This window comes from Stegastes partitus, unplaced genomic scaffold (genome assembly GCF_000690725.1).
Source record: "Stegastes partitus isolate 25-593 unplaced genomic scaffold, Stegastes_partitus-1.0.2 Scaffold81, whole genome shotgun sequence".
NCBI classification, from domain to species: Eukaryota; Metazoa; Chordata; class Actinopteri; family Pomacentridae; genus Stegastes; species Stegastes partitus.
Genome location: NW_007577812.1, coordinates 643,344 through 657,561, shown reverse-complemented (window position 1 = coordinate 657,561; position 14,218 = coordinate 643,344). Strand labels below are relative to the sequence as shown.

The window sequence follows — 14,218 nt, the reverse complement described above, 5'->3', positions numbered from 1 at the left end:
TAATAGATATGTTACTGTAATTTTAGCTAAAATACAGTTTATTGAAGTTTCATTTTATTATAGAATGACCACTGTTTGTAAATACTTTGCATAGTGCAAAATCAAATCACAATTTGTTTATTGTGTTACTTTTTTTTTTTTTTTTTTAACTATTAAGGCAGACACTTGACCAAAATGCCCTGCAGAAATATGTAATAAATACTGAAAACACTGTAATGTGGTAATAATGTCTTTGTTCACAAGTCCTGCTGTGGATCCATGTTAGTGGTGCATAGTAAGTGATACCAGGTGCATAAATAGATGAATGATAATAAAGTAAAACTGTACTAAAAAAATGATTAGTTAGGATAATTGGGAAATACTATACATTTGTAAAGACTTAAAATACACTCATATCTGCTTATTTAGTATTTAAAAAAACAATAGAAAAAACTACTACGCAGCTATAAGGAGGGTGAAATTAAAACATTACCCACATTTCTTTTCAAAAGGTTTTACAAGAGTTAGAGCAAAATAAGTCTGATAAATACTAACAATACTGCCATAAACACTATAAAATGGACTTTTTATTGTGCCTGAACCATACCGTTTGTAGCATTTTTTTAATACTGCGGCGAGTGAGTATTGTCATTCTTGAAACATCCGTCATTTACATAATTGATGAATTTGCATTCCATGAAAAATGCCTGTCACAGTTTCCCAGAGCTGGAGGGGATGTTTTCAAATGACTCGTTTAAGTGGTTTAAAATCCAAAGATGTTCCATTTATGTCACAAAACAGACAAATGAGCAAATTTGAAAAGCTGGGACCAAAAGAAAGTTTGTGATTTCTGCTTAATAAGGATATAAACAGTCAATTATCAAGACGGCTTCGCTGTCAGTCAACTAACTAATTAATTACTGCAGGTATTAATATCAAATGTACGGAGCCGATTTAACCGTTACAACACATGAATTTCAAGTTAACTCAATTTTTTTCCCCCTATATTCTTGACATTTTTCCAACACCAATTTAAAAGACAGTGACACTGCTCTGTAAATTCCCTCCAGATGTCAGGAGGACTGTCCCGTGGGCACCTATGGCCCGCAATGTAACCAGAGGTGTGAGTGCCAGAATGGAGCCAAGTGTCATCATATCAATGGAGCCTGCCTGTGTGAAACAGGGTTTAAAGGCCCTAATTGCCAAGAGAGATTCTGTCCCCCTGGCCTGTACGGTCTCATCTGTGACAAGTACTGCCCCTGTAACGCCACCAACACCGTGAGGTAAGTGAGACATCAGTGCAGGGCCACACACGGCCTCACTCTGACCAAGCCCTGAAGCAAACCCCCCACTGTAGCTTCATATGAATAAAGACTTCTGCAACTCAATTTCGTCTCATCTTAGCTCTAAGCCAGCGCTCATTCTGAAGTCTGGACACCTCTTAGCCATGTCATCCAGTTAGCTTTTAATCGCGACCTTTGCTTCATTCATAATTTCTCAGCAGCATTCATAGTTAATGCAATGTTAATGCTCTGATTCCGGCAGGAGTTGGGCATCGGCCATAGAAGTCATTACAGAACGAAGGAGAAAAGGGACACCTCATCTATCTGAAACAAGCACGTAGACACATAGATGGATGAATTGCTGTTGGCGCAGACTTCACACTTTGATCCAGCTCAGGAATGAAGTGTTGATACTTTTAGTGCTGAAACTTCACCTCTCTCTTTTTCTTCCTGTTGTTGTCCCATATTTCTCTCTCATTATGTTGTAGCTGCCATCCGCTTTCTGGTGAATGCACCTGCTCGGCCGGATGGACAGGGCTTTACTGTAATGAGAGCTGCCCGCCTGGGTACTACGGAGAGGGATGCATGCTGTCTTGCAGCTGTGCCAACGGAGCTGACTGTCATCCTGTCACAGGCTCCTGTATCTGTGCCCCCGGGTTCATGGTGAGTATCATGTTTCCTCATTTAATTGCGCTCAGATAGGTGGCCCCCTACCCAGGTAATATTTTACTGTAATTTTGGACTTCATATGTTAAAATGCTATATATTTTCCTTTTTTTCTTCGCTTGGTCTCATGAGATCCAAATTCTGCTCTGAGAGAAAACATGCCAAGAAGTTACACAACCCAACAGTTACATGACAAAAAAAAAGAGTAAATGAAGTACTTCAAATGCACCGAAACACATGAAAAAAGGCATTTAATGTACAATAAAATCAGTTTCCATGATTTTGTGGCTAAAACTATTCAATATGTTGACATGCATATGTCTATTTTAATTTGTGATTCCCCTGTTTGTCATTAAACGCTCACATGTAATTGCCATTGTAATTTTGTAATCTGTGCTATACTTCTACTTATTAATAATTATATCTGAGGAAGGATGTCTCATACCATATGCTGCGACTTACTTCATCCGTCTACTGTGTTAGCCTTAGTTCTGAAGGTTGCTGCCGGGATTTATAATTCACGTTATTTGTGGTTGTTGTAAAATGTTTGTGTCACTGCGGTCATAATGTTTTGGAAGTGGTCCCAGTTTTACTTTAGAAGCTTTTTGTGCTCAGGCCGTCAAGAGCAAGGTGAGACATTTTATTATTGCCTTATTATTGATGTGTTCTATTGCACCCCAAGAAATTCCCTCTAAATGATTCATTCTCTGGTGCAGCCCCCGTTCGGACATTAATAATCAGTTGTGTGTATTTCGCAAACACATCTTGACTTGTAGCATCAGAGAGGCGAGTAGAGCGCGAGCTGGGATCTGTATCCCCGGACCGGGTTGGGAGAAAATTGAATCTTTGACCTATATATGTTTCCGTTATAGTCGTTTTTGTGCAGCCGTATTGTCCCCTTTTACAACTGTCAAATTAGTTGGGTAACTTCAATCAGTTTTCCCATTGTATTCCTTGTCTTGCAATCTGAAGTTACAGAGCAACAGAGACCGAGAGGGTACATTTCTGCCAACATTACATTTCAGTGGAAATTGCCTGTGTCTTACAGCGGGCCACTGTGGTGAATTGAGCTACCGAGCGGGGCCGCAGACTGTGTCTTAATTTGCTCCACCTGTTCTCTTTGGCGGCTGCTGGGAAGGGCTGCCAGATCCATTAAACAGACCTAGAGGGCAGGAGCTGGATAGAAAAGGAGGCAGTCAGATGGGAACAGACACACCTCATATGGAGGATTGGTGTGTTTGTATGTGAGGAAGGGGAAGAGGGAAGGGGAGGGGTGTGTGAGCTCATGGTAGTTTTTTTTGTTTTTTTTGTGCACCTTCAACAAAGCTGCTGCCGTGCAAACAACACAGACACTTTGTTAGAAGGCAGAGCTGTGTGGCTGCTACCTGCAAGTGTGTCACATGCACAGCACATGATTATTATCAAGTGGATCTTTTAAAATGTGCTTGATAATGGCGTGGAGGCTATGATTGCTGGTGAAGTCACTTCCCCGGGGGGCAGCTGATAAGGCTAAGCCTCCCCGCTGCATCTTTGTTCTGGAGTCCCATCGGGGGGCAAACCAAGCAAAGTGCTGGAGCAGACTGAGCACCTGCACGCTTGATTTAGCTCTAGTAATTGGACATGCTCTTTTTGACTGGGACAAAGTGATTACATGTTACCTATTCAGGCATTGTCCCTTGCAATCTGCAGCATGTACACTCTGTCACATTTCTCGCCCATGTCGACGGTTTCTACATATTCTGTTGATACTTGGCGTATCAGAAATACGAATGCATTAGAAATGGATTCCGGTCTGCCTTTGTAGGTGTTGAAAACAAATCATTTTCCTATCTCTCAGGGCTTTCTAGCCTCATCAGAAGGTTCAGAGGTTCATTTTCTTTCGTGCTGCATGAATTTTAAACTGCAGTCACTCATCCAGCAGTTAGATGAACTGTTAAGGAGTGAGACTGATTGGTAATTAGTGGTGCCATTTGCATCTAGTCTCAATGGATACCAGCCTGATCAGTGATGTGTCAGCTAGTGGCTTTCTGGGAAAAAAATGCACTTCAATTACATTAAGATACTAATAGGAATGAATTTAGTGCCTTGGCCAAGGACGACCTGGCTGCCTCTCAGCAGCTCAGGTCTGGGTACTGCCTCCGTTGGCTGTGTAGTTATGTAAGGTCCTGCTGCTCTCGTGCAATGGACTGACAGCCCGTGTATTAATAATGATTCTCCACATACAGACTTCTATCCTTCCCAGCTCAGAAGGAATATGAATCAGTCGACTAATGAGAGAGCTGCCTTCCCACTCTTGAGAGCAGACCAACCACTGGTCCCCGCACCACGAGGGTGAAACCAAGTGGAATTCGACGCAGCCATGGATGCAGCAAAATCCATGTGGTCATTTGTGGCTGCATGACGTTTTATCCATGAGTCCAGTCACCAGTAAATTGCCTGTGCTCTGAAGAAGGACCGAACCCTTCCTCTCCGCCCGTCCCCACCCCTCCAACCCCTCAGCTGGTCAAACTTCTCCCCGCTCTTAACAACTGTAACTGAACTGCTATTGTTAGCAGTCTTGAAGCTGTCATTTTCAGCAGAACAAAGGTTATTGCAACCGATTGATAAAAATTTCATTCACAGACAGACGCTTTTATGTGGCGTACGGGGAGGAGAGATGTTTTAAGATGTGTGTTCTGCCCCTGGCGTCCACTGGCACATCTCCTCCTGCCTCCTGTTTAAACTGAGTTCAAAATGATAATGAGAGCAGTGAGCAGCCAGCAGTCCCCCAGCGCTCTGGTGAGCGAAGCAAGAACCACTCAGGACTCCTCTGGGCCTCTAATTGGAACTCTAAATCATTGTGTCACCTGTCACTCAAGGCAGAGTTTGAAAGGGAGGGTGTGGGAACCCATAGACTGGCTGTGATCTCCGGCTGAGGGAGGGACGAGACTAGTGGAGGTGGGCTGTGCTCAGCCTTTAAAGCAGAGAAATTCTAATGACAGCAGGCTGCAGAGGACATAGAAGGAGTACTCCATGTCCTTTACCAGATAGTTCCCTCTAATGCAATGTTAAGGGACTAAACGACTGCGCCAGCATGGCTGCCGATTTCCTTTTGGGATTCTCATTAACATGAGAGTGAGAGTGGCCAATAGTCTGGGATACCTTTGGGATCCTGTTTTACCCTGTCCATCCACTTCGCTGTGGACTTTATTTGTTTGTTTTATCCCCCTTTTCCCCTTAGTTTGCCTTTGGCTGAATCCCCATGGACTGCCATCCTTGCCACTGCTAACTCCACTGTTTCCCTGACGAAGGCGTACAAAATCACATGCATCCTCTGAAACACATCATGTCTTCACTATGAGCTTTGCATATTGAACTTCAGATCCTTTGTCACGTTGTGTGCAGGTAGCATCAGTGGCAGTTGCTAATTAGAAGACAAGGACATGGTCCTCAAAACAGTGTCAGTTGTGTTTTAGGGTAGAAACTGGACAAGGTTTTTGAGAGATAAGCCTCTCCATCCTGGAATTTAATCACTCAGGGTGATCCATCTCACTCACGTTTACAAAATTATTTTGTAGTTCATCAGAGGTTTTCAGATTGATACTTGTGCATTCCCACAGAGGTGGAGAGAGAGAAGCAATCATGTTCTAAACACAGTGGATTGTTAGTTATGGTAGTTCAACTTGTTGATTTGGACTGCAAAGCAACATGGTCAACAGTTGGAGCTGTAGCTGGTGCCTGAGACATCAGGAGGTGATGAAGGAATTCTGACACATTGCTTCAAAAAAATCACACTCGTTTTTCTCTGAGCCACAACTCAGTCCAGTCTGAACACATAGACATCATATACATTTTTGATGTGGCACGGCTTAAGATTCCAGACAATATCATCATCTCTAATGCCAGTTGCAAATAAACATCCACACCCAGACATCATTGGGGGAAAAAAGACACTTCCTAAAACTTCAGGATGAGTTTATAAGTTTTCCTTTATATGTGTAAACTTTTGCAGTATACAGTTTAACAGATAACATCCTCCATCAGTCATTTCACAAGACAAGCACCACAACCTAATGTTGAGAACAGAAATGGTTGTATTAATGACATCAAGATGGTTAGACAGAAGGGCAAATTTAGTCATCGCTTGGTTGCAGAAGGGTGGGTGAAAAGTCTGGTTTCCTGGGCTTTGGAGTCCTGCCAGTCTTTCTGCTGAAACGGGAAGAGACTCTCTCTAAAGGCAGAGAGAGAGAGAGAGAGAGATGTAGAGAGCAGTTGAGAGATGGGGTGAAGCAGGGTTGCAAAAAGCAAAGCTTGGCTGGGAGTAGGCACTGTCAGAATATATAGAGTGCATAATTGGAAGCCAGGAAGCGATAGCTTGGGGTGATCAAGTGTGGTCCTCTGCTTGAACTTCAGTTACTATCATAAATCCATTCAATTTTACAGATGCTTTGCTCCCATTCTGTGTACAGATATAGTATGACTGGTCTAAGTAAACAGTTCAGTCAACTATGGAGAAGTGCCGTGAACCTTCCCTGTCTCTCTGTCCGCTACTGTTCAGACTATATTATTCCTATTTTTGGTCTACCAGACTCAGCATTTATTGCCATGCTGAGTCTTTGCCTCATGACTTTGCATTATTTGTTCCACAGGGTGAGGACTGTGCTACAGTGTGTCCCCCTGGTCTATTTGGACCAAGCTGTATGTCCACCTGCTCCTGCCATAATCATGCATCCTGCTCTCCTGTCGATGGGTCCTGCATCTGCAGGGAAGGTACAGAATAATTGACTCTTGGTAGAGGTTCAGAGCGGTTTTCCACATTGTGAGATATGCTACACTGACTGTACTATTTACTTAATGATCTGACAAGTCACACTGTTACACGGCTCAACATGTACAGTACATACTGTACTTATGGACTGAATGCTTGTACATAATGCGCTGCTGGTTGTTTCCCTGTACATACTGTATCAGACACAGCGGCCAGATAATCCCTGCTCTTTATTTATTCTTTGTCCTGTCTTCAGTCTAATGAATCATACACCACATAAGCTATTAATAATAAATTATCTCCCTAAGGGAAGGTTTTGTGCCCCCAGAATGCCATAACCATAAATGTACTGTTATGTGATTGTTATCTTAACTACTTTGGCTTTTACTTTAGACCCAACGTCTTCCGTTGTGAGCAGCTCGTATGAAAACTGGTTTTTCCTTGTCAGACTGTTTTATTTGAAGTGACCTGAAGAGATAAAACGTATTTCAGAAAAAAAAGGAAGATAAATGAGAGCACTTGAGGTTAAAATACCATCCATGCTAGCATGCCTTTGTTTAAAGTGTGAACTGTATATCTAATCTGCCTACAGCACTAAACACAAACTACTGATGATTTAAATGTCATTCGTTTTGCAGGTATTTGTTTATTCTAAGAAGTATTGGACAAATCAATATTATGATCAAATGATGACATTTGAGGAAAGGTTAAGGGATCATCAGAGCTGTTATGATGCATCATTGGGGGAACATGAATGTACGTACCAACTAGACAAACTGTTTTTGAGAAATTTCACACAGAAACACAAATGCCAACTTCGAGGTGGCACTAGTGGAATTGTTAATGGTATTTACCCTCTGGGGACAATGAGTTTGGTGCAAAATTTTGTGCCAATTTATCCAGTAAATATTGAGCCATTTCTTTGGACTTTGACTTGGTAGTCCAGTACAAAGAAAGTTAATGTTACCAAAGTGAGGACAACATGCATGTACCAAATGTCAAACCTGTCAATCTAATAGTTGAATGAGTGAATTGAAAAATGTCAGCCTCCTGCTGGCACTACAGCAAAAAGTTGTAATATCACAAAAATCAATAGGATTCTTCCTCTGTTGACCCTGAATAACTCTACAAAATGTCATATGAATCCATCCAGTAGTTGTTTACTTATTTCAGTCTAGACCAAAGTGGTGGAGCAGCTGACTAACAGGCCAGCATTGCCATCCATAGAGCTGTGTCACCAGCATGAACTACAACCTGAAATAATTTTCTCCCCTTATCTCCTAAATCATATTTCTAACATTCAGATTTATGTTGAAGGTTCACATTCAAATTTATGAATCATTTTAAGAGGCTTTGAAGCATCTGTGTCCATAAAACGTTTCTTACACAAAGTTGTACAGTTTGATGTATTTGTGCTCTCTCTCACCCGAGGCTGGCAGGGTGTGGACTGCTCCATCCTCTGCTCCAGTGGTTTGTGGGGTCTGGGCTGTAATCAGACATGCTTGTGTAGCAACGGAGCTGCATGCGACCCTATAGATGGCACCTGCACTTGTTCTCCGGGTTGGAGGGGAGAACACTGCGACGAGTCCTGCCCTGTAAGTCTGTCACTGAGCTGATCCTGTGGGTCTTCAACACCGTACGACTTGTAGTGACTCCTTCTGCCCAAGTGTATTGTTTCAAATGTGTAACAGCCAGTTTTTACCATTATCAGGATGGCACCTACGGATTGGAGTGTCGCGAGCGCTGTGACTGCAGCCATGCCGACGGCTGTGACCCAGTGAGCGGCTACTGTCGCTGCTACCCTGGCTGGACGGGTTAGTGCTGCTTTTGAAAACATCCCAACAGGCCGGCATTAGGAGCTGAAATAACCTCTGAGATGCAAACTGCGTTTATTACCTGTTATATCAAACGCATCAGTTGCTAGTTAGACACACTGATTTACCGAAACAGGAAAACATGCCGGAGCATTCACGGCTTGTGTTGTACACTGTGTTTCCAGAATGTCTAAGCTGTGTTTTGTTAATTAAATGTTCAATTTATTTTGCCACTGAGGCAGTAGCATAGCCGAATGAGAGATGTTGAGAACTGAGCTCTAAATTAATTATCTTGGCTGACACACTGTATGCTGGTATGCAATCATACTTATATTGCTTCTATTATTATTATTATTAATGACTGAAGTGAGTCATCAGATACATATTTGGAGACTGAATCAAATAACTGGGCCAGAATGCTTTCAAGATTTGCAGACACAGCCTGTGATATATATATATTTTTTTTACATTTTATTTGTGTTTTTCTGCTAATTATTTAATTTTCCAGGTTATTGTGAAATCTGACTTCCATGTTTATTCATGAGAAGGTTCGCCCTTTCTCAGCCATCATAGGCGTTCCATTTTCTCCAGATCCAAATACTTTGTTTTTCATGAACATATGCCCACTCTCTGTTTCTTGTCATTTAAACCATTTGCTTACACAGGGAAAGAGCTGGAGGTAGAAAAGTGTGAATGTCACAGCAAGGGTGAGAATCATTATGCTCAAAAATGAAGCGTCGCATCTGAATGTCAAATACGGGGGGCTAGCTGAGGACCTGGTCTCTGAGCTTGGGTAGAGAGGTGCAGTCAGGGAGGGAAAAGATTCAGCAGGAAAGGTCAAGCCTGTGAGCTCTCAGCAGCCCACTCCATTCAGCCTCCTGAGCTTAGGGCATTTATTCTGGGAAACAATGTGGGTTTTATTATCTGCAAGAACGGCGCTGGCAAAACGGGCCTCTCATGCTCTGAATCCTGCACAGGTCGGGACCATCTGTCAGCCTTAATTGAGTCACCAGGGTGCGGGCTGGGGGCACCGCGCAGCCCAGTGGGTCGGACAAACACACATTCATACATACTTGAATCTTAGTGGCTTGACAATGGGCTCTCTGAAGGATGGAGCACCTAGAGAGAGGACTTCATGGGATTCGTCTCAGGACTAAGTCAGGGATGGGGGGGAAGGAAAAAAAAACACGTCTATTTACAGAAACTCTCGAGCCATTTTTTCGCGCGTAAACACTGTCATGTCACTGAGCGCGCTACATCCAGAGTTGGTGCGGCCCTCTACTTTGCTGTCAACTTGCTGTTGGTTTTTATCGTGAGGTTTGCGTAAATTGTCAAGAAGCTTGACTCTAGGAGTGTGCGCCAGTAAGTGGCTAAGCTGTCTGTGACCCGCACGGTTGTTGCTGAACTGTCGTAAGCCTGACATCAGCCAACAAAGATTTAAAGGAGTGCTCTGAGTAGACACTTGATGCAGCCACTTCATGCTAGTCCATGATAAATAGGACTTCGCCTTTTATTTCTGAAGACATGCTGGTCCATGTCATAGAGCAGGTAATGTGAGTGTGTGTTTACATGCACTGAGAGAGGGAGTTAAAAAGGGAGAGAGAGGTTTGCTTTGCTCTGCTCACTCTGTACAAATTGGATAGTGGGACCTCTGGCACTTCTCAGTGAAAAGCCTCTTTTGAAGAGACTTCAGTTCTGGCTTCTCTCACTCTTTCTTCTTCTCCCTCACTAGGCATCCAAAGCCCCTCTGTTTGTCACCATTAGACTGAAAAATGTGATGCTCTGTCTGCATTCATTTTCTGACAGTAAAGGCAGTCACTGTTTTTTTTCTGCCTGGCCTAGCAGAACCTCAAACACACTTGCACAAGCCTTGCCCTCCTTTTGATGTCCATGGCTTGGCTTCTGACTAAATCACTGCTACCATTCTCCCCTCACCCCTCATCAGCACTAACATTTCCTCTCCTCTACTCCTCCATGGCAGCCTTAAGGTGCCGTGGTTACTGTATAACATTAGTCCCCAGAGTTTAGTCCAGGTTTAATTCAAAGGTACTGCACTAATGCTGCTTTAATGGCCACACCATTCTCAGATATTCTCATTCAAAGGAAATTTCAAATGAGGCTTCGAACTAAGGGCTGGTGCTTGAAAGGTTACAGAGTTTTCATGCGTGTGAGTGTGCAGCTCTAAGTGTGTGTGTATGTGACATACAGCGCGTTCCACTTTATAAACCTGCACATATGTGTGTTATACAGCACATGCGACATTCCTCTTTTATCCCATTCTTTTGAAAACATGAGCATGGCCGAGAGAAAACATGCTCCTCCAGCGGACGTGCTGCTGTGAGCCCCGTATGGATGCAGTGTTTTGCGTTTGTTAGTTGCACAAAACACACTGTGACACTTCCACACGGTGCTCTTGTAGCCTGAGTACTCCCCTTCAGCTCTGTACACTACCCCGACTCTGCTGAAAGAGAATGGGAGACAAGCTCGGCCTCTCTGGAGACCCAACCCTGTTAATCAACACAGTGCACTGGCAGGGAGCCCCAGTCAGATCAAAAATAAAATACATTTGGAAAGCAGAAACAGAGTGGGAGAGATGGGCTGAACTGAAAAAGAAAAACACACTTCATACTGTAGCTTCTTTGCTAGAATCAATAGAGTATCCATACTGGATGAATAATCCTGCATAGATCTGCTCTCATCAGGCATTGGGAAAGCTGTCATTTAATGATATGCTTTTACGCTATTTAGTCTGTTTCAGCAAACCAGTCTTTTGCCTTCTTAGTGTGCGTTCACTGAATATTCGTTATGCTAATGCGCCTGCAGGAATCCACTGTGATAATGTGTGCCCACAAGGCTTCTGGGGACCCAACTGTTCAGTCAGCTGCTCCTGTCAGAACGGAGGATCCTGCTCTCCAGAGGACGGTACATGCGTGTGTGCACCTGGATACAGAGGAACCTCCTGCAAAAGAAGTGAGCTTCCTTCTTCTTTCTCTCGGCGACCTCTTTTTATACAAACTTTAAAGAAACAACTAAATGACACCGATAGCGGCGTGACTCCATCGCAAGCGCTGACCTTGCTGCGATCTTTAAAGAATTCTTAAAGGGTGAGCCAGCTGAGGAGATGCACTTAGCTGTCGGTCATAACTGCTTGAGTGTAAACCCTTCATCACAGCTATCACTTAATCACAGTGTCTTCACCCCTACGGCATCCCCCCAGACACACACTCACTTACACACATAAACACACACACACCCTCGCCCCACTACACTGTCCTTAACAACCAACTCACCGTGGGAGACTCAGAGTCCTCGCCTAAGGCTCATCAGAGGGCACGCTCACTGGGAGTGCTAGCTCTGGTTTCTGAATGGGGTCTGTCTGAAGACGCTCTCAAGTGATGAGCTCACTGATTGGGAGTGAAACTCGCAGCCACAAACCTGTAAACATCAATTTGAGGGGAATGTAAGAGAGAGACTTAAACAGCTGTGTGTGTGTCTGAGAGATAGAGAGAGGGGGGGAAATGATTACTCCTCCAAATTCAATATTTACACAGATAATTTACTCGTCAGGTGAAAACCTCGTAGCTGCGATTTTTTTTTTTTTCTTCCTCCATCAAAATTTTAATTGAGGGATTACATGACTCTCTAGACGTTGATAAAAATGTATCACACCTGGTGCTTTAAATATAATCAAAACTCTACAGTGTGTGATTGTCGAACTATAACTGAGGCTGTTTTGTTAGTTCCTAAAAGGTTTCTATTTTTTTAAATGCCTGACTGTCCCCTGAGCATAGTGATGTTAAAGTAGGAATCGCTGCTTATAAAATAGGAACAGATTCCTAAGGCTCTCACAGTACTGAATTTTAAATATGTTTTCAAAATAAATTGCAGGCTCTTATCACGGTTACACAGTTGATGGTCTTTGTGTAAATTGCCAACATAATTACCTTTACACCACCTTTTGAATATCTATTGGTTCACTTTCTTCCCATAAAATCTGCATTATTAACACACAGTTGTGTTCTCCCTGACATATCCAGATCGTCAAGCCGCTCTCAAGACTTGACACAAAACAGACTTTAGCGATTCTCTCAACTCTTTTACTATTCCATCTCTGGGAGCAGATGAAATGGCAGTGATTACAATAAAGACTGACTTTTTCTGCTTCCTCCCTCCCTTTGCTGTCTCTCCTTGTCTTTTCTGCTTTAATTCTTCCGGCCTTGATTTTTCTCTACTCCCCTGATCGCTCTTGTCATGCTTTGTTTCATTATTATATACCTCTTGTTCCATCCAACGCTGGTGACTGATTCTACCCTCCTGCTGACACGCTCTGCCGGCTTCAGTCTGCTCTCCGGGGTTCTACGGCCACCGCTGCAGCCAGTCGTGTCCGCAGTGTGTCCACAGCACCGGACCCTGCCATCATGTCACAGGCCACTGTGAGTGCCTGTCCGGCTTCTCTGGTTCTCTGTGCAACCAAGGCAAGTAGCCCTCTATGTCCTTTTTCACGTACTCACTGTGACGTTTTGCTTTTTGATACTTGAAAGTACAGTGTATATTTGAAAATGCCCTCCAATTTTCAGTTAACAAAACATACAAAAATTCTGAAATGTACAAATCACTGAAGTTAAATGGTTCAATGCTAAATGCTGATACTGACAATATCTCATAAAAAAACTACCTTGATTTATATGTCGAATAAACCTGTTTTTTTTTTTTCATTTATTGTATTTGGGGAGCACACCTGTACACTCAGTCCCTGCTGTGCTCGCTACACGTGACCTGCTGCCTCTCCCACTTGCATCCAAGCCTTGAAACTCTGAATGATGTCTATTATCAGTGCACCCAATTCCACAAAAAAAATAAAAAATCAACTTTCAACAGATGCCTGAAAATTGCTGAGACGCTCTTTTCAGACAAAGAATACATTAAGTAGATGTTGCTGTCCGTCTGCCTAATTCTGCAAAGAGAGCTGCATGTAAATTGCTTTTCACGAACGCACAGAGACAAAGAAACAACGGATGCGTGCATCTGTTCTTCTTGTTAAATTTAATTTCAAGGCGACCTTTCTTTTGTGTATTGTCTTAATTGGGGATGTTTTAATCACACAAGAAAACCTTGTTGAGAATGTTGTGAGAAAACATCTGAATCTATTTTGCTGTCTTTGTCTTACCTCCTTGCCGTTCCCTACCGCAGCCCGAGGTGTGTTTGATTAAGAGTCCCGAGTAGATTTAACAGATCTCTCTGAGCCAACATATGTTTTAACAACAACATATGCCAACAAATGATATGTTTAATTGCCATGTAGTGTGATGAATGTGTTTCAAGAGAGTTTTTTTTGTAAGAGTACAACTTGACACTTTGCTGTGTGTCAGGTTGATCAAAAGAAACTTACAAAGAGAATGCAGGTACAATGTCCATTACATGTAAATAGTTTTGGTGGATATTTCAAATATTGTAAATGTCTTAGCACCATGATAGTTTTTTGCCTCCTCACTGTCCACCTCTTGCACTAAACGTACACAGTTGAGTACAAGCTCAGTCTGTGGGACCAAAGGTAACGTTATTGTCTTGTCAGCAGTTCCTCGTTAGCCGTAAAGTGCATTAAAAATCTGCTCTCCATCACTGTGTGGAGAAAAGACGCCCGCATAAAAATGTACTGTAGATTCTTTACTTCTAATAATTTGCCATTTTTTATAAATTACAGAAAGGCAATGGGGAATTTTCTAAATTCT

General features: G+C 42.8%; 1 protein-coding gene across 1 annotated transcript in view; it reads left to right on the top strand.

The window, feature by feature from the left end:
- Positions 1–14,218, top strand: part of megf11 (multiple EGF-like-domains 11) — a 49,567-nt gene that overhangs the window by 28,635 nt on the left and 6,714 nt on the right. Inside the window, exons 8-14 of the mRNA XM_008276835.1 lie at positions 1,050–1,262; positions 1,751–1,925; positions 6,557–6,677; positions 8,107–8,270; positions 8,387–8,489; positions 11,313–11,459; positions 12,830–12,964. Coding sequence (XP_008275057.1) covers positions 1,050–1,262; positions 1,751–1,925; positions 6,557–6,677; positions 8,107–8,270; positions 8,387–8,489; positions 11,313–11,459; positions 12,830–12,964 — 1,058 coding nt within the window. The remainder of the gene's footprint in view (positions 1–1,049; positions 1,263–1,750; positions 1,926–6,556; positions 6,678–8,106; positions 8,271–8,386; positions 8,490–11,312; positions 11,460–12,829; positions 12,965–14,218) is intronic.